This window comes from Lissotriton vulgaris, chromosome 2_1 (assembly GCF_964263255.1).
Source record: "Lissotriton vulgaris chromosome 2_1, aLisVul1.2, whole genome shotgun sequence".
In the NCBI taxonomy this organism is placed as follows: Eukaryota; Metazoa; Chordata; class Amphibia; order Caudata; family Salamandridae; genus Lissotriton; species Lissotriton vulgaris.
In genome coordinates, this window is record NC_141687.1 from 463,156,877 (window position 1) to 463,181,736 (window position 24,860).

The following is a 24,860-nucleotide window of genomic DNA, read 5'->3' on the forward strand; positions in this document are numbered from 1 at the left end:
CTATTGGACTACTGGAAACATGACTCAAACAGTATATGACACAAAGAAAGGTTTAAACGTCAGTAAAAAATGGGCGCACTGCTAGAGATCAAACGCACATGGGTATACAAAATAGCAACTATAGATTGGTGGTGCAACCGGGTGAATGGAAAACCTGTGAAACCACTCAATGGTCTAACCAGAAAGCTGGCGAAACCCTAAACATTAGAACAAATACCCTATGCACACAGATACGAAAGTACAAACATTAGTCATATCATTGGATAAGTACAAAATTGCAAAGGGTAAGGTGGCAGAGTGACGAAGGAGTCTTGTGTAGACTGAAATCCTCAGTTCTTTATTTTCATGACATAGAAATAGCAGCAAGCCGACACGTGTTTCATCGCTCACGCGAATCTTCAGGGCTTGAACGCTACTGTATACGCAAAGGAGGTCGCTCTGCCGGTGATACGTCCGACCCGGTGGGGCCCTTGACCAATATAAGTGAAAGTAGAACTGTAAGGAAGGTCACCTCCGACTAAGAATCGTCGGACAGGACTGATGAGAAATATTATGTGGCGACTGTAGCGATGCCAGAATGTTGTCAAAGTGAACCCACTATCAAATGTCGTGAGTCCAGTCCGTTTCAATACTTGGAGAATCCCCATATGGTAGTGTAGCAGACGCGATATAAAGAGAAAGACGCGAAGTGCGCTCCGGCATCTAGATCTCCCGGGTCACAGTGTTCCTGGTATCGGACCGATTGGATGGAGACTTAAGTACGATCAGCGGGTAGGTACCCTAGTGACCATCTATAAGGAAGTTAAGCCAATGGACAGGTGCTCCTCGTATAGACCTATCTCTCTATTAAATGCAGTACCATGATCTTGGCCAAACTGTTGGCGACCTGATTAACCCCAGTTTTTAGTATGCTGGTTCACCCTGATCATTCAGGTTTTATGCCCCACCGCAACACAGCCCTGAACTTGAGACGGCTCCACGGGGTGCTGGGTAGCATGACACGAGGTGGTGACTCTGGATGCCACAATGGCATTTGACACCATCGAATGGGCTGATCTCCTCGCAGTCCTGAAAAAGCTAGGTTTTGGACCCAAATTCATCAAGTGGGTAAGGCTGTTATACAGCGAGCCCTTGGCTCAAGTAGTAGTCAACAACAAAAAGTCAGAAGTGTTTGAGCTGAGCCGTGGGACACGTCAGGGTTGCCCGCTGTCCCCATTGTTATTCGCGCTCTCCCTTGAGCCGCTAGCAGCATGGATCTGTCGGGACCGGACAATCCGGGGCCTCAATTAGGCAGACACATGGGAAGATCGTATCTCCCTGTATGCAGACGACATTCTGCTATATCTTGCCTCCCAGAGAGTTTCACTCCTGAACGTCATTAACATATTTACGAATTTCGGGAAGAACTCTGGCTATAGGATTAACTGGGCCAAGTCAGTAATCTATGTTCTCAGAGGTGACCTCCCTCACCCCTCTAAGAAACAGTCCGATCCAGGTGGCACAAGACGGCTTCTGGAACCTGGGCATTTACATTTCAGCAGACCCTAAGACTCGACATGCTCGGAATCTGTTGCCCCCCCTCCAGCGATTGAAACAAGACGTTGCACACTGGAGGACGCTCCTGCTGTCGCTGTTGGGACGGGCAGAACTTTTCAAAATGATGGCCTTGCCCAGTTTTTTGTGTGCTGTACAGAACAATCCGGATCCTGTCCCAGCATTTTACTTTAAAGACATCGAAAGCCTCCAGCGAGAGCTGCTCTGGGAGGGTAGACCTCGTATTACCTTACAGAAGCTGGAATGATCATGGTATGACGGAGAGGTTGCTCTCCCTAATATAAAAAAATATTACTGGGCAGCTCACCTGGCTGCAGTTAATCATTGCACGTATTGGTGCGACAACCCAGGGTATAGGATGGACAAATGGCAACTTTCCGGGGGTGACTTTAATAGGGATCTCTACTCCTATACTAAAAAGTTCCCACTCACTGGGCCTACCCAACACGCAGTACACGTCTGGACCGGAAGCTCTCATAGGCCACACCATTGTGGGACGCTGAACAGCTAGGAATGCTGCGGACCTCTAAAGGGTTTGGAAATTAGAATCTGATTGGGATCTCAAGGATAGGGGATTTGTAACAAAATGGGATGGTGGTGTCCTTTGCCACCCCCTGCAGAAAGAATACGAGTTAGCTGATTCCAAGTACTTACGCTATCTGCAGGTGCAGCATGCACTACTATCAAGAACCACACTAACAGAGGGTGCCCCTGAAAATTGAATCAAGGTAGAGAATAACAGGGGAACTAGACATACTACTCATACAAAAATTCTCTACCTGAATAAATCACTAAGCGCTATATGTTGCAGATATATACACACCAAAAAAGCTTGCCCACTAACAAAGGCATGCTACAATCCAAGTATCGAAACATATGAACATGTATTGGTAGTCTGAGCTTATGGCCGGGCTGACTGACAGGAACAGTCAAACAGCTTCCCAAGAGTAAATAGTCAAACAGCTTCCCAAGATTAATTATAACAGATAGAAAAGATCCAAACTGGGCCCGTGAGATGCAAGCAGTGTTGTGTTGGATGAAATGGAGACAGAAAGTAATGATAAAAATAGCGATACCGGCGGCCTAGGCAGGCATCTCACGGTCCCAGTTTGGATCTTTTGAATTTGAAGACTGATTCTAACCATTATGTAATTTTGAAATAAGTGATCTGTGTTTTTTTTCAAATACCATCACCAATGTCATTATCATTTGTTTATTGTGGTCCATTTTCTTATGTGCTTGTGTTGGTGTCTTGAGTATGGATTCCTGATTTTCAGGACTTATGAGTATGCATGGGTATGAGTATGACTGTCTGCATGTTTGGGTGAACGTGGGTTGGGGTGTTTTCTATCCTTATTTATTGCTCATCTGATAAATTATAATGTGAAGTGATTACCAATACATTTTGATATGTTTTGATACTTGGATTGTAGCATGCCTTTGTTAGTGGGCCAGCTCTTTTGGTGCGTATATATCTGCGACATAAAGCGCTTAGTGATTTATTTAGGTAGAGAAATTTTTGTATGAGTAGCATGCACTACTATCAAACATGCTCAAAGGGGAATCTCCCCCAAAATCGTCACCGCTGGAGGACAGGTTGTTGGATGGCTACATGCCCACGAAAGCGATCTCCCTTACATGCAAAAAACGAATTAATAATACCCCGATCCACTAATTCAGTCCAAGGGCGGTGGGAGAGAGACGGGTTAGTACCTGACGAGGAGGAATGGCAGGAGGCATTGGCATACCTGAGAGAGGTTGCTATCTCTTCCAGACTCCGCCTGGTTCAATTGGAAATTCTGCATAGGATCTATGTGTCGGGCCAGGGTTGTTAGCATGGGAAGAGCGTCTGATGGGTTGTGTTGGAGGCAATGTGGCCAAGAGGGTACTTTTATACATATACTATGGGAATGCAAAATTATCCAACAATACTGGAAGGGAATACACAAATGTATAAATGATGTGTTTGAGGTGGAACTTCAGCCTGAAGCCAAACGATGTCTGTTAAACTTCTGGGCGACTATGGATTTGAAAAGTAGGGTGAAAACCTGGGTCACATTGGGCCGGATGGTGGCCAAGAGGAATATTGCACGGCTCTGGAGAGTCGGCTGCACTGTGTTCCTGGAAGACAGACATGGACTGGTGCATGCTTAGGGAGAAGACAGTATATGTTTCACGAGGTTGCCCCAAAAAGTGGACAGCAATCTGGGACAAATTCCCTGCCCTGTTGTTCCGACTTAACAACTGCAAGAACGAATATGTGTATTTCAGATATTATTTGTTTTCTGTAACAAGAAATGCCATTTTCTCTTTGTTTAATAAAAAGAATTATAAAAATAAAACCATACAAAAACAAATCTAATTAGAATATAATGGATGTAAACATGCAAGCTTATCTACATCAGCCAAATTGTCTTAGGATTGTAACTTGTCTCATGTAAGACAAAATAAAGTCTTCATGTCAGGCAATATAATAAGGGCTCTCTTGTGTTTTACCAGAATATTGGTTTGGTTTATATAACCAAAAAGTGGATACAATGGACAGTATGACATGGACTGAAAAACATAATAGACTATTCTTTGTGGACTTAAAAGAATGAGATAATTGTAGATCAAGAAAAGCAATGGGTTCTGGGAGATGTGTTTTACTCCATGGGCTCAACACCAACTTGGTTTAAAATCCAAGACCTCCTGCTTCATCCAGAAGTCCCAGGAGGCCAAGCACAAACCCCAGGACCCCTCCTAGTTAACAGCATGGGTAGTTTCACAAAGTATACAAATGTTCTGCTTTAATGCCTAGATTCTCCAGCTTAAGTGCACTACAGAACCTGTGTAAGCGTACAACTGACAGGGTCCGTGATAAAGTCCTTAGAAAAAAGTTCAGATTGAGAGGAAGGGTGCAAGGCTCACTGGTGCTACTGGATTGAGAGGAAGGGTCCCACAAGGCTCACTGGTGCTACTGCACATTATATTTCAAAGAACTATCCCAGCTGCCACCACAAGGAGGAATCAAGTGTAAACTAGGGGTGAGTTGAATTAGAAATAGTTTGTGAAATAATTATAATTGATGACATCTCATTTCAAGAGAATAAAACCCAATTTGGAGTCACATTCCTATGAGAACACAGAGCAACATAGCAGAGATTATTATTATAATAAATATTTTACAAATAAACAACATGCAAATAAAATTTGGGAAGCAAAATAAAATCTACATACTTACCCAGGTCATTGGTAAATTCATTAGATTCTTCTCCATCAATATTCTTTTCTAAGCCTGGAAACTGTAGGGTATGAAATAGAGCATTTTACTTACTTTATTAACAAGATAGATAAAATAAGTTTTAAAACAAAATGATTACATCTTGGAATATATCTACCATACCTTCTGGCGTAGCATTAAAGTGTTTTGAACATTTTAGTCTTACAATTCATAAAACACATTTTTATTCCGTAAGGGAAATAATCAAAGGACCTTAGATGTTAAATTGATAAGCAGTTCTGGACAGAATACTTATTGTGGCTAGTAAGAATAATGATTTTATATAACTTTAAACCTTGGATGGGATTTACCAAAGCTAGGGCAGTGTCCTGTCACAGGCATGTGACTTCCATTTCTCAGATGTATTTATACAAGTATCTGTAACAGGGCAAGGAGGACCAGGCCAGTGACAAGTGGTCTAGAGTATTTGTAAAGATGAAACTAAAATCAAGGTCAGAAAGAAATTTAATGTGTCTCTAGCAGGCATAGTGCAGCTAACTGAAAATAGAAATCAAAAATATATATATTACCTCACACATTCAATCATCTGTGAGGGAACAGTATACAAAAGAACAGAAGGTCAAGAAAGAACAATGAGGTAAAGAGGAACAATCGAGCCATAGAAAAAGATATTTCCAGGCCCCCTTCATTATAGAGTCCTTCAGAGGTGTAAAGCACTCAACCTACGCTCAGGCCTCCCTTACTGTGATCAGATCTCCCTGGACAAGGATTGAAGTATGGGACTACAGTGGTAGCTGACAAACATAGATGCAAAGAATGGCAAAGCCATCTTTCACCCCCACTCCAGACCTCAATATTGAAGCCAGGTTGAGCAACCGTGGTTGGTGCATCAACCTAGGTCTGTCTACTAGCAGGCCTTGGTCTCAGGAAGAGTCCTCCCCACACATTAATTCTCAGGAACTGCTAGCTGGCATCCTCGCCTTCTTTTGCCACAAATCCCATTGCTGTGTCCTTCTTTGGATGGACAGCATTTCTGTGGTCAATTATACGAATAAACGGGGGGACCAGATCCAAGACTTCAGCTTCTCTCATCATTAAAACTTTTGCAACTCAAATGCTATAGAAGGCTGGTTTTCATGTCACTTGCGTGATTCCAGCGATTGGATGCTGTATCACCAAATGTTTTCAGAGATTTTCATACTCTGGAGCCCATTAGAAGTAGACTGCTTTGCCTCCCATCTCAAGATGTTCGTGAGTATGATCCCAGGTCCAGTCTATAGGGCAGTGGACACCTTTCTCCAAGATTGAAGTCCTGTCATGGGTTACACTTTTCCTTTCGCTTTAACTGATTTCCTGCAACTTGCTTCACCTTCACAGATTCCAGACGCAGAAGGTCATTTTGGCTCCTCAAGCATAGTTGCCTCCCCTCCTATAGGTCACCATAGCACTGCCTTGTTGGAGCTTTTTCAGATAATCAGGCATGTTAGAAAAATAGTGTCTAATGTAGGGTCAGATTGTCCCTAAGAGTAGATGGGGAAATATGTACATTAAGATAAGATTCAAACAGCATTATAAATAACATTCAATAAGAATTAGCCTTGACTAAAAGAGGTTTGAGATCAGTAATTTAGATTAAACTCCGACCTATCCCAGACCTGGAAATACTGGCGGCACAACTCCCACACCCAGCCATCTGATACGCGCTGGGTGACAACTTGGAGAAGCGATTACTAGTGGGTACCCCAAGAACGGAGCATTTGCCAAAGTGTCTGATGACAGGTTTACAGATAGAGAAAAGCAGCCCATGTGTGGTCTGGTTGGTGACGCAGGCGTGGGAGATGATGATAAAAGGGGTGAAGTGTAGAACACTCAGCAGCTACCACTACGGTGGCTGTGACCCTTCATGATTATCAACAAGAATATGACCATGGAGGTATGGAGAGAGGGTTGTGACACACTTGGAGACTGACATCTGGGAGATCGCGGTATTACATTTCAGGATGCCCAAGAGTGTTTTGAGGTAGGCCCAGTGCGGTTTTTGCAATCTGTTAAAATCACAAAGACAGCAAGAGAAATCTGGACGAATTTCCCGAACACACCAAACTGATCGTACACGCTAGATGTACCTTTGGATATGGGGATTTCCTAGACACTTGGTGACATGTTTGTACATGGCTTTAATCAATCAATCAATCAGTCAGCCTAATTCTTAACGCGCCGGCTCATCACCTGCGCGGGTATCCAGGTACTGGGTTCGTGCTGGGGTCAGTCAAAAAGTCAGGTCTTGAGTCCCTTTCTGAATTCCGGGAGAGAGGCTGAAGTTCGGAGGTGAAGGGGAAAGGTCGTTCTAGGACTTGGCTGCGAGGTAGGAGAATATGTGTTCCCACATTGGCTTCGGCAGATGTGGGGAGTGTGTGCGAGAGAGGTGGAGTGCAGGTGTCTAGAGGATTGGTGGAAGTTCAGGCAGTGGTTGATGTATGCAGGAGTCAGAATCTTGAATTGGCATATCTTCTGGATGGGGAGGTAGACTTTGAGACGTGGCACTTCATTTGTAGCTTTCTTGAGTGCACACACATTAACTGTCACTTTTACAACAATAGATTTTTGGACATGATTGGATGGCACATGGCTATGTGCCGCCACTTTTCATTTGGTATTACATACCGCAATGCAGCATTAAACCTTCCTTTAGCGCTTTAGCTTATCACCATCACTCTTTTGCACCGTGGAATCGCCAATGCTCATGGTTTTACCTCATGACCCACATTTTCTTTGCTCTGGCACAACTTCGGTGATATCTAGATGCATTTTCTGTCAGTTTCTTCAGAGGTGATTTTATTTAATACTCTCTACAAGGTGACACTCTGTGACGGTTTATTCATCTCTGAGTTTGGTGCCCTCTGACCATATTTCTGCTCTATTCACATTTCAGATATTTTCCAGTGACAAACGGCTTTTTCAAGCCCAAAATGCTTGGGGAGACATGGGAGCATGGGGAGCACCTAATACATTTTTTGATGAACCATACAGGATATGACGTGATAATATCGATATAAGAATAAAACAGCTTTACCAGCTACAACTTGTCATGGATCTTCTTGACAGCTTCAATTAAGAGTTTTTAATCCCACTGCGGTGGATTTTACGCTGTGCTCAGGAGGACGTCACCCTATCAGATGACGCTGCCTTTGAATGAGGTCAAGAATGAGTCTGGCAGATGAGTCCTGCATCTTCTGGAGTCTCTTCAGGAGCTGGGAGGTAGATCCTGCGTAGAGCGCGTCACTGTAGTGCCGCCAAGAAGCCAGTGACATTTTTCCTGGTGTTGATGGGGAACCATCTGAAGATTTATAGGGGCTTGCGAAAAAGTGTGGAAGCAGCGGAGGGACTGCATTGAACTGGTATTTCATGGTGACTTTGCTGTCCAGGATGATGCCAAGGTTGCACGTGTAGTCTCTTGGTGTGGGTCTGAGTTCAGAGGGCCACCATGTGTCGTTTCACATGTTGAACTTCAGACAGTTGGCCTTCATCCAGTTGGTGACGCTTGTCATGCAGTTGTGGAGGTTGGTCCTAGTGTTGGTGAAGGGGTCTTCAGAGAGCACGAGGATGAACTGGGTTTTACCTGTGTAGGAAGTGATGATGAGGCCATGGGTTCTGACGATGTTGGCTAGTGGTATCATGTAGGTGTTGAACAGAGTGGGACTGAGGAATGTACCTTGCGGGACACCGCAGATGATGCTCTTGGGTTCCAAAGTGAAGGGCGGTAGTCGGATTCTTTGGGTTCGTCCTGCGGGGAAAGATGCAATCCACTTGAGGGTGTATCCCTGGATGCCAATGTGGCGGAGTCTCTTGATGAGATTGTGATGGGATAACGTATCGAACAGTGCTGAGAGGTCAAGGAGAATCAAGGATGCTAATGCTTCCTGGATGAGGAGGGTCCTGATGTCTCCAGTTGTATCGATCAGGGTGATCTCAGTGCTGTGGTTGGCTTGGAAACCGGTTTGGGAGGTGTCCAGCAGATTGCTGCTCACTAGATGTTTGGCGAGTTGGTGGCTTTCTTGAGGGGGGGAAGGGGAGCAGAGAGATACAGTGGTAGTTCTTGAGTTTGCTGGGGTCAGCGGAGAGTTTCTTGAGCTGGGGTCTGACCTCTGCAGGTTTCCATTGATCAGGGAAAGCAGTTGTGGTGATTGATTTATTGAGAATAGGGGTGAGTTTGCTGCTGATTTCCTTGCTCCCGAGGTTGAAGAAGTGGTAGGGGCAGGGATCCGTGGGTGCTCCGGAGTGGATGGAGTTCATGAAGGCTGTCGAGCTCTGTGTGTTGAGCTATTTCCATGCGGTGAGAGGATGATTGTCAGTGGCGTTAGTTGGCGTGAGGAGGCTGTTGAGTTGTAGATGGTGTATATCTTGTAGTGGAAATACTCCACCAGGGTGTTCCAGAGTTCCTGGAAAGGGGAGATCGGGCGCTCTGTGGCTGATGGGTAGGAGAACTCTGACCGTGTTTGAGAGTTCCTTTCTGTGGATTGAGCTTGCTTCCATGAATTCTGCCAGGGCGCATATTTTCGTATCTTTCAGTCGTTAATGGTATTATTGAGGGCTGACTTGAAATTGGCTTGGTTTGTGGGGTCTTTGCTGGTGCACCATCGTCATTCTAGCCATTTGCAGGTGTGTTTCATGGTCCTGGTTGAGACCAGCTGGTTTGTTTGGTTGATATCCTTGTCTTGGCAGACTTGAGAGGGCTCTGTTCAAACAGTTGGTGATCCAGGCAACTAGGTTATTGATGGCCTGTTCAAGGTTGGATGTGGAGTCAGGGTGGTGCTCCGGGTGACTGTCCATTAGGCCTCTGCCACTTTGTTCCAGCTGTGGTGGGAGGAGCTGGGAGGCATAATGGTGGACAATGGCGTGGTCGGTCCAGTTGAGTTGGATGACAGACTGAACTTGACTGTCGCTAGCTGTGAAGATCAGGTCGATCGTGTGTCCTGTGCGAGGGGTTGGTGATCAGTTGAGTGAGGCTGATGCTGCTCATGCTTTCCAGAAGGTTGGCGGTGTTTGTGTCTTTGGGGTCATCGAGGTGGAAGATGATGTCTCCAAGGAAGATGTAGTACTTTCAGTCAACGGTGAGTGGGGGGATGAATTCAGGAATGACGCCACAGAAGCAAGTGCGCAGTCCTGGAGGTCTGTACACGTGGGTGCCTCTGATGGTTGTTCTGCCGTTGGTTCGGAGGTGAAAGTTGAGGTGTGTTCCATGATCGCTGTGGTGTTATCTTCGGCGGTGGTGCAATGGATGGGTACTTTGTGGATGACGGCAATGCCACCTCTGTTTTTGTTGGTGGCGGTCCAGGTGTCTCATCTTGCAGCCGTTGGGTGTTGCAGTGGTGATGTCGGGTTGAGGAGGGGTTGAGCCAAGTCTCTGAGATAAAGATAAAAGGGTGAGGGTGGTGATGGTATCACAGATTTCGGTGGCGTGTTTGCAGAGTGATCGGGCATTGAGCAGGAGGCAGTGGAGTAGTTCTGTGGTGGTCATGGTTGGCGCTGTGGGTGTGTTGAGGGTGGTTTCCGTGAGAGTGCTTGGTCCTGAGTCGCAAGTGAAGAGACAGTGGTGGCAGGTAAAAGGTACTACCGTTGATCGAGGAGATGCGAGGCAGCAGTTGTTATTGCAGCGTCTTGGGTACGGGGCTCAGAGCTCTGCGATAAACAATGGGCATAGCTCCTTGCGAAACAGATGGGATGGGGACTTCATACAGCAGCTGATGGACAGGTAGTGGGGAGCGGCATGTGCACTGATTTAGAGTCTAGTAATGCCTGCTTCAAGTTAGCGCACTTCTATGTATTTCATTTCACATGTCTCTCACCAGTGAGGTTGAGTAGCATGTACCCAGGTAGACTGAACGCATGTCCAAGATGCGGAATGAGGCGGGTGGATTTCATACACCTAATGTGGGGCTGTAAGCATATAGAATCATACTGGAGAGTGTTAGTGTACAGTCTCCAGAGAATCACCAATACGGTTTGAACTCAGTGTTGGGCACTGTCTCCTAAATCTCTTTGCATGCCCCAAGAATCGTAAAATGCTATATAGGATAACACTTCTGGGATTAGTTCTGACAAAGAGAAGAGTGGCTAAAAAATGGCTGTCCCTCATGGGTCCCCCTCTGCACCAATGGACTAGTGATATTGCAGAGTGGGCTTTTGCGGAGGCGAGGTGTATGAGGGAGGTTAAGACTGATGAAACAGCAGAGGAGGATAGTCAGATGAGGGCTGAAATGTTGTAAACTGTTGATGAACAGGCCTCGTAGGTCACACCCTCCATTACATCCGCAGAAAACACTGGGGGGCGAGTATTGATAGATTGTTGGGAGCCGGGGTATGGTGGGTGTTAATGGATCCCCTTGGACTGGTGCAAACAGCCCTGCCTCTACAGCCCTCTTGAGTAAAGGACTGCAATCATGAGCCATATGACTTTGCAGTGTATCTGCTAGAACTGAAAATAAGCCCAATGAGCATCTGTATGCTGTATGATTGTTGTTAATTGAAAATGAAAAATAAAGATGTTAAAAAAAGTTTTGTGCCATACAGAAGGCAAAAATATATCAAAGTCAATTAAGATGCATAATACTTTAGTCAGAAGCATAAAGCTCAGAAATCACTTAAAACAAACGCAGCATAAGCAAAGTCTGGAAAATAGTTTACATCCAGAATATGTAGCAAATTAATAGAAAAATCAGACAACATCCCTGGAAACCAAAAGAACCTCTTCTGGCTCAACCCGCTAAACACGTTTTTTATAGAGAAATTAACTATAGAATGCAAAGGAAATCTCACAGTGAGTATAGGGTGAGTACATATATCAGCATATCATCAAATCATAATTAGGCATTACAAAATGTCTTATAATACCATCATCTTAGCACTTTCCCCTTAAATAAATAATATTGAATCTCCTATGGCAAATGCTAGCATCAATCTAGTTAAATAAACAATATCTTGTTAAGGAATAGTCCTACAGTGAGCAAACAAGGAAAAGGCCTTGGAGAGCAAAAATGTAACTAAAGAACTTCCTCTAAGCCTCTCCAAGAACAGCATGTAAACACAATTCATTAGTGTACATTTTACTGTGTGTGGTGTGAATGAGAAAATAAACATGGCTACTTTTATATCCAAGATGGAGTCAACGCCTAATTAAGGCCTGGTTCGGCCTACGCCAAGAAAATACAGTTCTGTACATCACAGCATTGTTGTTCTGTTGTGCATCGATTTAGATTCCGTATGAATTTCCCGATTCATGCCCTTGTGTAGGTACAATTCACATTGCCCTTATTTAGGCATAGAAATCCAGCCCTTATTTAGGCATTGTCCATGCTAACCAAATACAGGCATGGCTACTTAAATCCGTTCACCTACGTCACAAGGAATTCGTGGAAAACCAGACTCTTAAGCCTTTAAGACTTCCCATTGCTTGGATATTGTTTTCTCCAAGAACTCCTTTACTATGCATGAACATCTATTCCTTAGAGGTTAATTCTGGACGTTCTTATGCCCGACTTTGAAGTCAATACTGGCATTCCTAAACACCTTCAAGGTATAAATATACCTTCACTTGCTATGGCAAGGCACGGTGCGGTTCGGCTACCTACTTGCATGATGCGGCTCGCCACAGCAAGTCCCGAAGGAAGTCAAGTCCCCAACTGATGCACTGACCAGACGCGGTCATCCTCCTTGCCGAGAATCCAGCTCTAGAGTTTCTGACTCCCCTTGTGGGGTTTTAGAGAATGAGTCCCGGGAAAGAGATACCAACCTCCCTCATTCTAAGGTATGGAGCGGATTAGAACCCAGAGAAACTTTAGGCAAAACAGCACCAACTTCTTCCCTCGTACTAGACTTAGGTTAGGTAAACTGGGGTAGGATTATTTTAGAAGCACCAGATGAGTATTTTAGCCTGTGTTATTTATGTATGTATTTTAATGAATATATGTCATAGCTACAAGACATGCTATTACAGTTTTATTTCATCTTACTGCTAACACTGTACATTTTATACTTCGCATTCTGTCTTACGATTGTAGCAATTCATATCTTTTGCATGAGAAATAAGACTGTTCAATAAACCCTTTTTATTGAAACGCCTGTCTCCCTATTTCTGTGCAAAACGAAGCATGCACGATTGACTGAGTGAAACGGTTATCTATTGTTTCCACAACTCTACGATTATTCCGACACTAAGGGAAACAAAGTTGCCATGTTTATGCGGTTGTCCGAAACTAATCCCTTCTTGTTCATTAGAGAAAGTTTCTAGTGACCTCTGAGTTAGCTGGCACACACAAGTAATTAAGTTTAATGTACTTGTTAGAGACATACTGAACTCAGTCCTATGTCAAAACTATAGTGTATGTTATTCTAATGCGCAGAGCCTATCAGGGATATAGGAACTACACTACAGTTCCAACTGCAAAATGGACAAAATACTAAGCAAATATTATTTAAGTAAAAAATAACACTAATACCATCCTTCCTGGCACTCATAATGGATTTGAAAGGGCATCCCCTGCCCTGCTCTTAAACCAGCTGTGTCCCGTGCAGGTAAGAGGGGTAGGGCGGGGTGGGGAGGGCGGATTTCGACAGCCGACTATGAGGGAAAATTAACTATATATTAAATTTTTCCTCGTGGTCGTCTGTCAAATCCACCACCCCAACCTGGCCCCATTGCACCCCCCCCCCCCCGCTCTTACCTTCTCGGGCCGCTGCTGTCCTAAACAACCATCTTTCTCTCCTAGCTTGGTTAGTCACATGGGTAAGAGAGCAAGGAACCACCTTTCACCTCCTGCCACATTTTTTGCCCCTGGGAACAAGGAAAGGTTACTGCTCAGACTAGGTTGCCTGGGTTTTTTGGTGTGTGCAAAGAGACATGGATCCAATTTATGCCTCTTCTCTCACCTTAGCCAATTTTCTTGTCTTCTCTTTTGACAAAGGCTTTTCTTGATGAACAATCAATGTCTTTCACAATGTGGTTTGGCAGGTCTCCCTCCTGCTAATTCCCTTCCCTTGGACAAAACCCCTCTTCTTTTTTATGATCAGGAGAGCTATTCACCCCCTCACGTCCAATTTGTCGCACCTACACTTCCCTTAGGGGTGTTAAATTAGTCCTCCTATGGCTCTAAACACGGCTCTTCAATCCAGACTTTTCCGTCAGGCAACTCTCTTCCACGATAACCATCCCTATTTGTCAGACATCCTTCAAACACATATTATACATCAATGCCTTATTTATTCACCAATGTTTCCTCATCCCAATCGGGTTGTCTTCATCAACACTAAGAATGCCACGTCTGGCGGCTAGCTAATACACCCCATTTGCCACTCTGCATCAATAGCTGGATCAAGGATTATGAAAGGTGCAAAAGCTAACTCAACTCAGGCTCCAAGGCCCAACTTATTATTTTCTTCAGGATGTCCCATCTCGCCATAAGTTACCCACCTTAGTCCAAAGGGTCTATTGTCTACTATCCAAAACAAACAGAAATCAATGTCTCTAAATCCAGCACTGAGGGGGTGGAGAGTGTAAACAGAAAAAGAGAGAATTAGCTAACCACACAGAGAATAAACAATGTTGTGGGATATGAACATACACTGCCCTCAAAATGGCAAAACAATTCTTGTTGCTTCCAGGTCCACTTGAAGGACCTGCAGATACCAGGACTGCCTTTTCACCCTGGATGCATCTGTGGTTACAATGATCCTGAAAAACATAATGGGTAAGTGGGTATAAGAGAAAGGGGGAACATTAGCCAACCGCAGAGAGGATGGGTAAAAATAAAATAAATAGCCCTTAACAAAAAATAGAGATTTCAGGATCAGGATCTGCTGCTCTAAAGCTAGCACTGGGGATTCAAAAGAACTGTGAGGTGCCATAAATCCCCTGTATTATTTTGAATTCATGGACCGAATTTAAGGTGTGACAATTAGAAAAAGAAAGCAAACCCATAGAGCCTCAGAAGACCAGCGTGTGTGAGCAATTAAATATATGGTTATGGTGGGGCAGGTGAACAGAAATAACATTGGATTAAAGCACATATGAAATTCTTTGTAAGTCTTCAGTGGACGTGAAATTATGATTATAGCAAGATCTAAAATCCACTAAAAATTCACAAAGACCACTCTGGGCATGGAGGAACACCATGCCAGCTAACATCCAAGTGCAATGGTGTTAAACAAAGGACACTGGCTATAAGCCAGCAATAGAGCTCAAAGGGGGCTGGGCCAATCGGCATCAAAGTGCTGAACATGGACAGTGGCCAAGCCCTGCACACACTCTACATGCGGAAAGGCTGTAGGCAATTAACAGTCCCATTTTGGATACGGGCACTGAGCTGTGGGTATGACCATCGGCCAGGCTCCCAACCAACAGCACACTGCGTACAGTAGGAAGTTGACTTTGAAAAGCAAACATTCATACTCTGTGAGGCCAGTTACAGAATACATAATGCGCATGAATGTGGCGGCTATACATCCTTGCTGCTCGGATGTGCCTAGGAGTAGTACGTGTTTATGCTTTACAGCAGCTAAGCTAAAGCTTCAGATGTGCTGGACCTCAACGATAGTCCCCGATGACCAGCTTCTCCAAGAAGAGACAGGTTTGGCTGAAGTGTTTGGTCTTCAAACAAATGAATCAAGAGTAGGTTATTGACTTGCGTTATGACTTTCTTTGATCTGTCAACAGATACGGTGTTACTAAATGGGCAGTGTTACAGCCAAACGACTAAAAGGTAGAACTCTTTTCAATGGCCCAAAAATTCCAATTTCAAGGCACAAACATACTTGAAAGTTCTTGGCTGTCAGCAATGGGTATGCTCTCGGGCTCCCACTGCCAACAGTGGTGGGTGAGAGGGGGACTTTTTTTTTTTTTGGTGAAAACCTTTATTTAACATATGCACATGTATACAAAACCGGGCCTACAACCCCAGGGGCTGGCCGCTAAGCAGTTCAACATATCATCACAGTCAGTTTCAAAGCAATTGTCCCTGGGGATCATAGTAGCTCAGGTTACCCAATACAATGGTTGGGAGTGCAGTACGATGCAAATCAGGATAGGAGGTTTTCATTTTCGATTATAAAATAGAAAGGATCAGGTATCATATAGTGTCTCGGACCATTGGAATGGGGGCGAACAGGAAAACGATGCGTCCATACCAAAGTCACTACACCTAGCAATCAGCGGTGTTCAAACGCGCGACATCAGGATAAACAGTACATCATCAATATCCACACCGCCCTTGTTGTCCGCCCCCCAGCACCCAGTCCCCGGAGAGGTCTAGGCACAGGTATAGAGATGAAGTTGCAAAGAGAGCCGAACCCACTACACTAACCCGGAAAAGAAGGAAAGAAAAGCAAGAGGAGAGAAGAAAAAAAGAGGCCATAGAACAAAGACAAAAACGAAACACCCACCCCCACAACCCCCCACCCTGCACCCCTGCAAATGACTACGGCCACCCCCCACGCAGCGTGCCTGTCGCCCAGCAACCAGAACCCGAAATATAGAAGAAAGGGAAAGAGAAAAAAGTAAGAAAGCCCCAATCGATAGGGGAAATCGGAGGAGGGCATAACGTTACAGGCTCCCGGTCTCCTTCCCCCAACCCAGCCTGCCCTGCCCCGGAATCCGTTAAGACAGTGAAACAATCCCGTCAACCATAAATTCACCACTATGAGCCCAAACAGAGTTCTCAACCCTGACCCCTGCGATCAAATGTGTTGAAATCGGTAATTAAGGGAAGTCCCTTACACACAATGTCCCATAAGTCGGTAGAGCAGGAGCGCAGAGATGTTGATTGCCGGTTCCATCGTTGCCCCTCCCCATCTCCGAGGCCAAGCTTCGTCCCATCCGCCATTTTGAACGACCGGTGGAGGAGGGGGATAAACAAAGTCCAAAACCGCATACAGTACCAAGTAGAGAGTACTACAGTAGGGACGTAAGGATGTTCCAAAGGGTGCAGGATCGAAGGTTCCAAAAGTTCAATCGGGTGTCCAGGCACACTGCAGTCCGGCAAATCCGACATAGTAGGGGCAAGCACCGTTTCCACCGCCGGGTCTACATACACCTCGGGAGCTTCCATTGCAAAGTGGGCTGGCTGCCGGGTCGCAGGCGCCGAGTCAGGGTCCGGTCTCGAGCCTGAGACTTCATCCACCGCAGACAACAAGGCATGAGTCTGAGCTTTGATAGTGCCCTGAAGCGCCATAAGTGCCTCCATCACGGTCAACAAAGACGGGCCAGATCGAACCCGCTCCTTTAAACACACTCTGTCCGCAGGCATGGTGACCCCAACGGAGAGGCGCCTTCTCCGGGGAAAAGTGAAAACGGAACAGGAATGCGCCAGGAGGGAGCAGCGGTCAGCCAACAGTGGTACGCGGCGAGGCACCGAACCGGGGGGCTCGGCGTTATGGATGCCGGAACCCCGGTCGGGGACCCTCACAAAACAGTACCTTGCGTCACTCGCCGCCGCACACGCCACAGGGCACCAGGCAGCTGATGGTAGTAAAACAAACGGGAAAAAGTTCGATTGGACCGGAGACCGGGCCCAACCGCATGCAGCAGCCCGTTGTTGTTCAGCTCGGACCCGGCAGGGCCAGCACTTGAGATCCCGGCCTCCCCGGCAGATTAGGCCTCAGTACGTACTTCGACGTATCTTCGCTCCCCGACGGCGGAAAAACTCCGGGACTGCACCACTGGAGTGTGGGACTGATTACCCACACGGATCCGGTTCAGGAAAGCAGGATTGTCAACAGGATAATGGAGCGTAGGACAGAGGTTAGCGGAGCCGGGAGACTAAGCAGCCATCTTAGTTGGTGTCGTAGCTCCTCCGGAGGGGGGACTTTTAACTAATGAGCTTCATTGGACCCCTCGCTCAAAAAACTCCTGAATGCTCTTGGCTGTCTGCAATGGGAATGCTCTGTGGCTCCCACTGCCAACGCCATCAAGGCCAACTCTAACTCAGTCGGTGTTTGGGGAACTTGTTGATGTAGTGGTGAGGCCTTCCCTCTTATGTTACCACTGAGCCCTTTACCTTAAAAAAAGCCAGAGCTTTCACACCCACTACTCCCTAGGGAAACTGAAAGGGGGGACTGCATAACATACTGAACCTTATACAATCTCAACCAGTTCTTTCTCCATCAGAGGTTCATGATGCAGACTCTGGCCAGGTTTTGCAAGCAGTTATATATATATATATACACACATACATACAGGCTTATGCTTGAGAAAACATCTTCAAAATGCGTTTGTTCTTTGTCGCTTTTGTCCCCAATTGCAATCCATATTTATCTCTGGTCTTTTGCCTTTTCCATCCAAATTTTCTCATGGAATTGAACTTCAGGAAGTCTTACCCTGCGCTCTTACGCAACCCTGATTCAGGGTGGTTTTGTTTCCTTGCTCATCAACCGCAATCTTGCCTTTCAACTAAAATCAAAATCAAGAACCACCAACATTACCAAGGAGGTTTTTTGCCCTTGTGGCATTTTTACTACTAAATGGGAAAAACCTAAGGAACCACTGACACCTTTCACATATGTACATGAAATCTAGAGAGAATTTTTTGCGTCCAGTCCTTTACAGTAGAGGATTTAATCTGGCCTGAAAACTCATGTTTTACATACTTTCCAAACTAAAGCCCTCCTACAAAATGAAGCTGCTTTCATAGAATGTAATATTCTTGATAGTCATTAAATCTGAGGCATTTAAATAGAGTTGCCAGCCCTTTGTGCCTCAGAAACATAGACAATCTTTCATCAGGACCAGGTAGTACTTGAAACGCACTGCTACTTTGCTCCAAAGGTATTGTCTGAGTTCTACTTCAATGATGACTTATCTCATACACTTCTATCCACATCTAGCTTCACACATCCTTAGTTAAGGTGGAAGTAAAGAGCATTATTATAAAGCAGACAATTGATTACACCTTAACAAAACTTGTCATCGCATACGCGGGTGCGGATGCAGGTATGGTGGAAGCCTAAATACTAGGAGGGAGTCACCATAAAAAGAACATAACTTTACACCTCATTTCAATGCATGCCTTACCTTCTTTCCTATGTCATGTTTGATAACTTCTTGAACTAGCACATCCGTCAGTGTTTTGAAATCAGTCACAAACTTCTTGTTCTTCTCTCCTTCCTTTTTTTCTTCTATTAAAAGCTGGAAAAGCGATTCCTCCAGTCGCACAGCACGAGCGATACTTGCTGCTTTTTCAGCGGAACGCACCAGCTCACGGAGCACTGCAGACATTTTTTGTTATTTAATCTGTAGTTAAAAAGACAGTGGGAAAAACCTTAATCCCAATATGTTAAAATATTTTACAAAAACAACGGGAAGCAGCATATGATCTTATTAGCCAGCTGTGTATATCCTACGTTTTTCTACAACTGTCATTGTCCAAAGTTGCTTCGTGGAAGATGTGGGTTTGTAAAGGGTGAATGAAATCACCAACTAATAACACTTGAGTTATTCAGTTTAGGAATACTGAAAATGACTGGTCATAACAAGTCTAAATAAACCCTTAAAATACTCTTTAGCTCAGGTAGGAGGATACTAATAAGGCAGACTCAGCCTTCCATTCTTTCCAAATGGATAAACAGAGTACCAAAAAATGGGTAATTGTAGCATCTGTTATTTACAGTACAAAGAACTGGATAGAGTGCGGGATTCAGAGATATTGGGCAGCCCCCTATGCTTTTTTGAGTGGGTATCAGCCTTTAGCCTCACAAGAAGCTAATTGGAAACATATGCAGATCATGATTGACGGCAGACCAGCATTCCCTTAGAAATCGAGAGGACTGCTTAGCAGTGGTGGCTGGCACGGACTGGGGGTGACAGGCCAGGACGGGTGGCGGGGCAGGAAGGTGTAAAGAAAAAGACAATTACACTTACCCCCCTCAACGCGTCTCTTCTTGTCGTCCCTGACAGCACTCATGTTCCCCTAAGCCAATCACAACGCTGCAATGCAGTGTTTTGATTGGTCCGAGAGCCGTAGTTCAGCACTCAGGCGGGGAATGGTAACCTGGGAATGCAGCCTGGGTGGAGAACATGCAAAGTGTGCATTACTGTTTGGCAGGCCCAAGACGGCCGGCCAAGCATTCATGCGTACTTACAGAGTGCCCACCTCTCCTCCCACTGCTCCTCTGTCAGCAGAGCAGCCCTGCACACAAAGCTACTGTAGCAGGAAAAAATTTAATGATGATAACATCGAGTTATTATCATTTTATTTTTCCTTTATTTACACTGCTGGAAAATAGCTGTGCGACTCTTCTCTGCCTCAGTGGAGGAGCCGCCACTGCTGCTTAGTTTCCCTGCTGGCCTTGTATCTCTCAGCCCACAATCCAGATCTCTGTTTTTTACCAGATCAAAGAAAGCCACATTAGGGATCAGGGACAAGACAAGCTAGAGAGCACAGTGTGAAGAATAACAGATGGATGCAGAGTGTCAGCTCTATCTCACTCTCTTACTGTAATTCCAATATGTGAGCAGATCTATAGGGCTCAGCCGGAGTTAACATTTCTTGAGTGGGCAGTTGCATATGTTCTGGGACTTGAAAGCAATTGTGGGAGTTGTAGGTAGGACTCACCTCATGAAAGAGATTGCCTTGTGTTCCTAGTTGAAATGCAAAACCTACTGAGCCCGGCGAACACCAGGGAAGGAGGTTGGCGCATAGTATGTATTCCTTCGTTCATTTTGGTAGTGAGGGTAAAAACAGTTCCTACACTGCTAACATCCAGGTGTAAGCATTAGAAGCATATTGGCTGCTGGTTCGCAATCACCAGCCCTCAGGCACTGGAACCCCTTTTTTGGAAGACACCATACTTTACACCACCTCTGACCCACCTTTTGGAAAAAGGGACCTGCCACTACGAAGTGGTCTTTATTCTACTCTGGAGACATAGATGCTAAATGATAGGGTTGGATTGGTAAACCGGGCATCGAGCAACCAGCGGCGGCGGGCCCATGCCTGAGGCCCAGTTGTGGGCGGATTGTTTTTCATCCAGCGGTACCCATTATGAAAGGTTTTGGGTGAGCTGTGTTGTCCGGTTTCGCCAATGGCTTTTGGGGCCTACGCGTGTTCTCTTGAAGCCTGCAACAGGGACAGATGGCATCTTGCAGCCTCCCCACCTCATAGTAGAGGCTGGCTGCATCCTTACCCATCCCTTGCAAGACCGGCCTATTAGCATAGCGGGCTGGTTTGAACCACCTATGGACACCACCTATGGACACCACCTATGGATGTGTGGTGTGCAGATTAACCTGAGCGACGAAAGGGGAATGAGTAGGAGCAGGATCTCTGGATCCCAGCTGTAAAACGCCATTTTTCCCCCTCTCCTCACTGGATGAGGCCAGTAGTGTCCTTTCCCTGACCCCTCCGCATGATAGGTGTGGGTTCCCGAGCAACCTCGCTGGAGCCCATGTGAGGTGGGCCATTGCATAACTTTGCCTGCTTGTAATACACCTGCATTGCACTGCCCTTGTCCCAGTCCCATCAGGTTCTCTGCACATGCCCTGCAGCAGTGCTGTCCCTCAAATCACACCGACCTTGCGACTAACCGAGGACGGAACAAGGGGAGGGAAGTTAACAAGTAAGGGGCAGAGAAAGGGTAAAGAAGAGTCTGAAGGAGTGGGTAAGGTGTGAGATAGGATGGAGAAAAGACAGAGACAAGGCTATGGAAAGAGTCATTAGCAGAGAAAGTCATGAAGAGTGAAGGTTGGAAAAAAATGCTGGAAGGAAAAAGTAGAATTGTGGTAAAGAAGCAGGCAAGGTAAAGTTGCAGAGGGGGTAGCATAAGTGAGTGGAAGAGAGATTGAGAGATAAGGGACGAGAAAGAGTTAAAATAAGAGAACAAGAAGGATGAGAAATGGTGAGATAAAGAGGGTGTGACAAGGTGAGAGGAGAGAATGCTGTGTGTGCACGTGCATACAAGAGAGAGAAAGAGGCGAAGGCCCCTGCGCCTCACCTGCTGCGCTTCCTGGGAGTGTGCAAGTGATGTGCTTTAATTTTTTGCGATACAAGCACTGCAGCTGGGTCTACATTTGAAACGCTTACATTTGTATCTGCTGTGTGCATTTGTAGAAGATGGCCGCTATGCATTTTTGTAAGTACTGTCTAAAGAAGTGTTACTTTTGCCCAATTGAAAAGTACTCAATATTCCTACCTCAGGATGATTTTGTTTTTCTTTTCCTAAAACACTTCACCTGCAGGTCGAGGCAGCTATCAGCAGCAACGCAGCTCATTGAGCCCTCTTGCTGGAGCACATTACTAGTAACTAAGCCAACATACCATGGGAGTCTTCAATGGGCTGTTCACAAGCCCACTGCATTCATTACTACTTATCCTAGAGCTCCGCAGTGAATCAAGCAAAGCATACCTCTTCCCCAACCTCTGGAGCACATGTTGGTAAGGGGAAAACACATTCACTGAGTACTGTCACTTCTATGCAGCTGGCACTTTAAAGGTGCTTCAATAGGACAGCAAGAACACTTCTATGCACATTGGTAATAACTTAATGGGACAATACCTGAATTTCTAATGTACAAGTAACTTACCTTTGATAATGTCTTTTCTGGTAGAGGATCTACCTAACCATAGATTCCTCACCTTAGAATACTTCCCAGGTGTCAGGCTGGATCTAGGAAATCTTGTACTCCATGTCGGAAGTGATGTCCCAAGTATGTGTTTCCTCCGGTCCGCTCCTATCAGTTTCTTTTGTGACCACTTCTGCTGTAAAAACGTTCAACCATATAAAAACCAATGCTGACCCAGTGTCTAAAGGGATCTTTTAGGTGAAGAGCGGTGATGATGGGAGGGTGGTGACCATTCTGTGGTTAGATAGAGACTCTACCAGAAATAGGCGTTGCTGAAAGTAACTTGCTTTTCTGATAAAGGCTTCTAACTGCAGATTCATCACCTTAGAAAAAGTACCCAAGCAATATATCCACAGAGGGTCTGCAAACTAGCTTAAACAAAAATATCTTTCAGCACTGAGTGGGCGAAATGCTCATCTCGACAGACCTGACTGTCCAAGCAGTAGTGCTTTGTGAACGGGTGGAGTGACACCCACGTCGGGACTTCGCAGATGTCCAGGACAGGTACTCTGCATGCCAATGCGTGGTAGCAGCCCTGACCCTGGTGGAATTGGCCTGCATGTCCTCAGGAGGCTGCTTTTTAGCTAATGCAGAGTACAATCCATCGAGAGATAGTCCGTTTCTGCACAGCCTTGCCTTTCTTTGTTCCAGTGACCCTGTTGCAGAGCTGACCGTCCACCTAATGGTCTTGGTGTAATCAATGTTGAAAAAGAGAGCTCTCTTAGGGCCCAGGCTATGGAGTCTCTCCTCCTCTTTAGAAGGTAGAGGTGGAGCGAAAAATGTAGACTGGGTGATACTCTGACGGACATGAAAGGGGGTGACCACTTTCGGTGGGAAAGAAACACGCATCCTAAGGAACAGTTTATCAGGAACAAAGCTGATGTACAGAGAGTGAACTGACAGAGCTTGAAGCTCACTGACCCCTTCCCTCTCACATCCCCTCCCCTCTCACATCCACCCCCCAGCTCCCCGGCTGAAGTAATGGCCACCAGGAAAACTGTCTTGATGATCAAGAGCCACAGAGAACATATATGTAGGGGATCAAAGTGAGAACACATGAGAAACGTGAAGATCAAACTCAGGTTCCACTGGGGCATCACTAAATGGTACGAGGGAACACGTTACAAATCTTTCAGAAAAAGAGTCACAACTGGTGACTTGAACAGGGAGGGTTGATCTAGCAGCCGCATGAAAGTCAAAATAGCCAACAGGAAATCCTCAATAGTGCTTAGGGCAAGACCTTGCCGGGCTAAAGATAAAACAAATAGCAACGCCTCCAACAGAGATGCAGAAAGGGGGTTCACATAGCATGATGAACACCAACCCACAATTGTATTACAACAGCAGACATCTACAGGCTTAGTGGAGGAATGTTTGGCTGCCAAGGTGACATTAGAGAACATGGGAGGAAGATCAAAAACCATCAACAGTCGCCGCTCAATCTCCATCCATGAAGGTGGAGAGTTTGCAAAACCAGGAGCAGAATCCGGCCCTTTTGTTGCAACAGACAGGAGCTCCTCTCAAAGGGGCAGCCTGATAAGAGGACTGATGCTCATGCTCAGGTGTTCAGGATGCCATACTCTCAAAGCCCAATCCATAGCCATCAAGATGTCTTGGGCCAAATCTTAAAAATTCCAGGTATGAGCTGTATTGGTATTGGTTGAGAGGCACACAGGAGTCCAGTTTCCTTCGAGGCAGAATATGTCTTGGATCATGAGACATCTTGGTAACTCGAAAAAAGAGAAGAACTGACAATGCGCTTTCTCATCTTTAGCGAGCAGATTGAGAAAAGGTTCTCCCCATTCTTGGAAGAAACCTTGCTCCACCACCAGATTTAGTCAACATTTGTGATTTGCAAGGCACAGACAGTTTGTCCACACTGGTGTTCAGAAAACCCACCAGGTGCTGCACAATCAGGAAGATGTCCTGCGCTCCAGCCAAGTTCAAAGGCACAGGGTCTCCAGGCACAAGGTCCATGACCCCAATTGATCTGGTTTGTTGCAAGGTGTTCTCTGTGAACACCTGAACAAGCCTTCCCTTGATGGATGGGAGGATGTTTTTTATGCCAGGTGGATAGCTCTCAACTCCAGCAGATTGTCATGGAGCAGAACCTCGCAGGAGACCAGAGAGCTCTCCAACTCTCCCAAGTTCAAACCCAGCCCAGAAGTGATTCACTGGTCACCACTGTCAGCTCTGGGTTGACTCAATCGCGCTCTGTCAGCCACCACTGCATATTTCTTGCAGGCTCTTTCAAAATCTTGACAGATTTATGAGGTTATCCTAGTGTTGTACCCACTGGGACCTCAGGTCCCACTGCAGAGCCCACATATGTCATCTGCCATGCTTCAATAGCAAGATTCTGGAAGCCACCAGACCAGCAGCCTCAGGGTCCGTATTACAGAAATCCAGGATTAAGGCTAAAACATCAGAATCATAGCCCGAAGATCCAGGTGTCTCCTCTCCAGAGGATGGTCAAGG

The 24,860-nt window shown here is 45.6% G+C and overlaps 1 protein-coding gene across 2 annotated transcripts in view; it reads right to left on the reverse strand.

The window, feature by feature from the left end:
• The window catches only part of INPP1 (inositol polyphosphate-1-phosphatase), a 132,049-nt gene that overhangs the window by 60,816 nt on the left and 46,373 nt on the right, over window positions 1-24,860 (reverse strand). For both annotated transcript variants that reach the window (XM_086955369.1, XM_086955370.1), the window contains 2 exons: window positions 18,837-19,055; window positions 4,778-4,838 (listed from right to left, as the gene is read on the reverse strand). In XM_086955369.1, coding sequence (XP_086811495.1) covers window positions 4,778-4,838; window positions 18,837-19,040 — 265 coding nt within the window. In that variant the 5' untranslated portion in view covers window positions 19,041-19,055. The remainder of the gene's footprint in view (window positions 1-4,777; window positions 4,839-18,836; window positions 19,056-24,860) is intronic.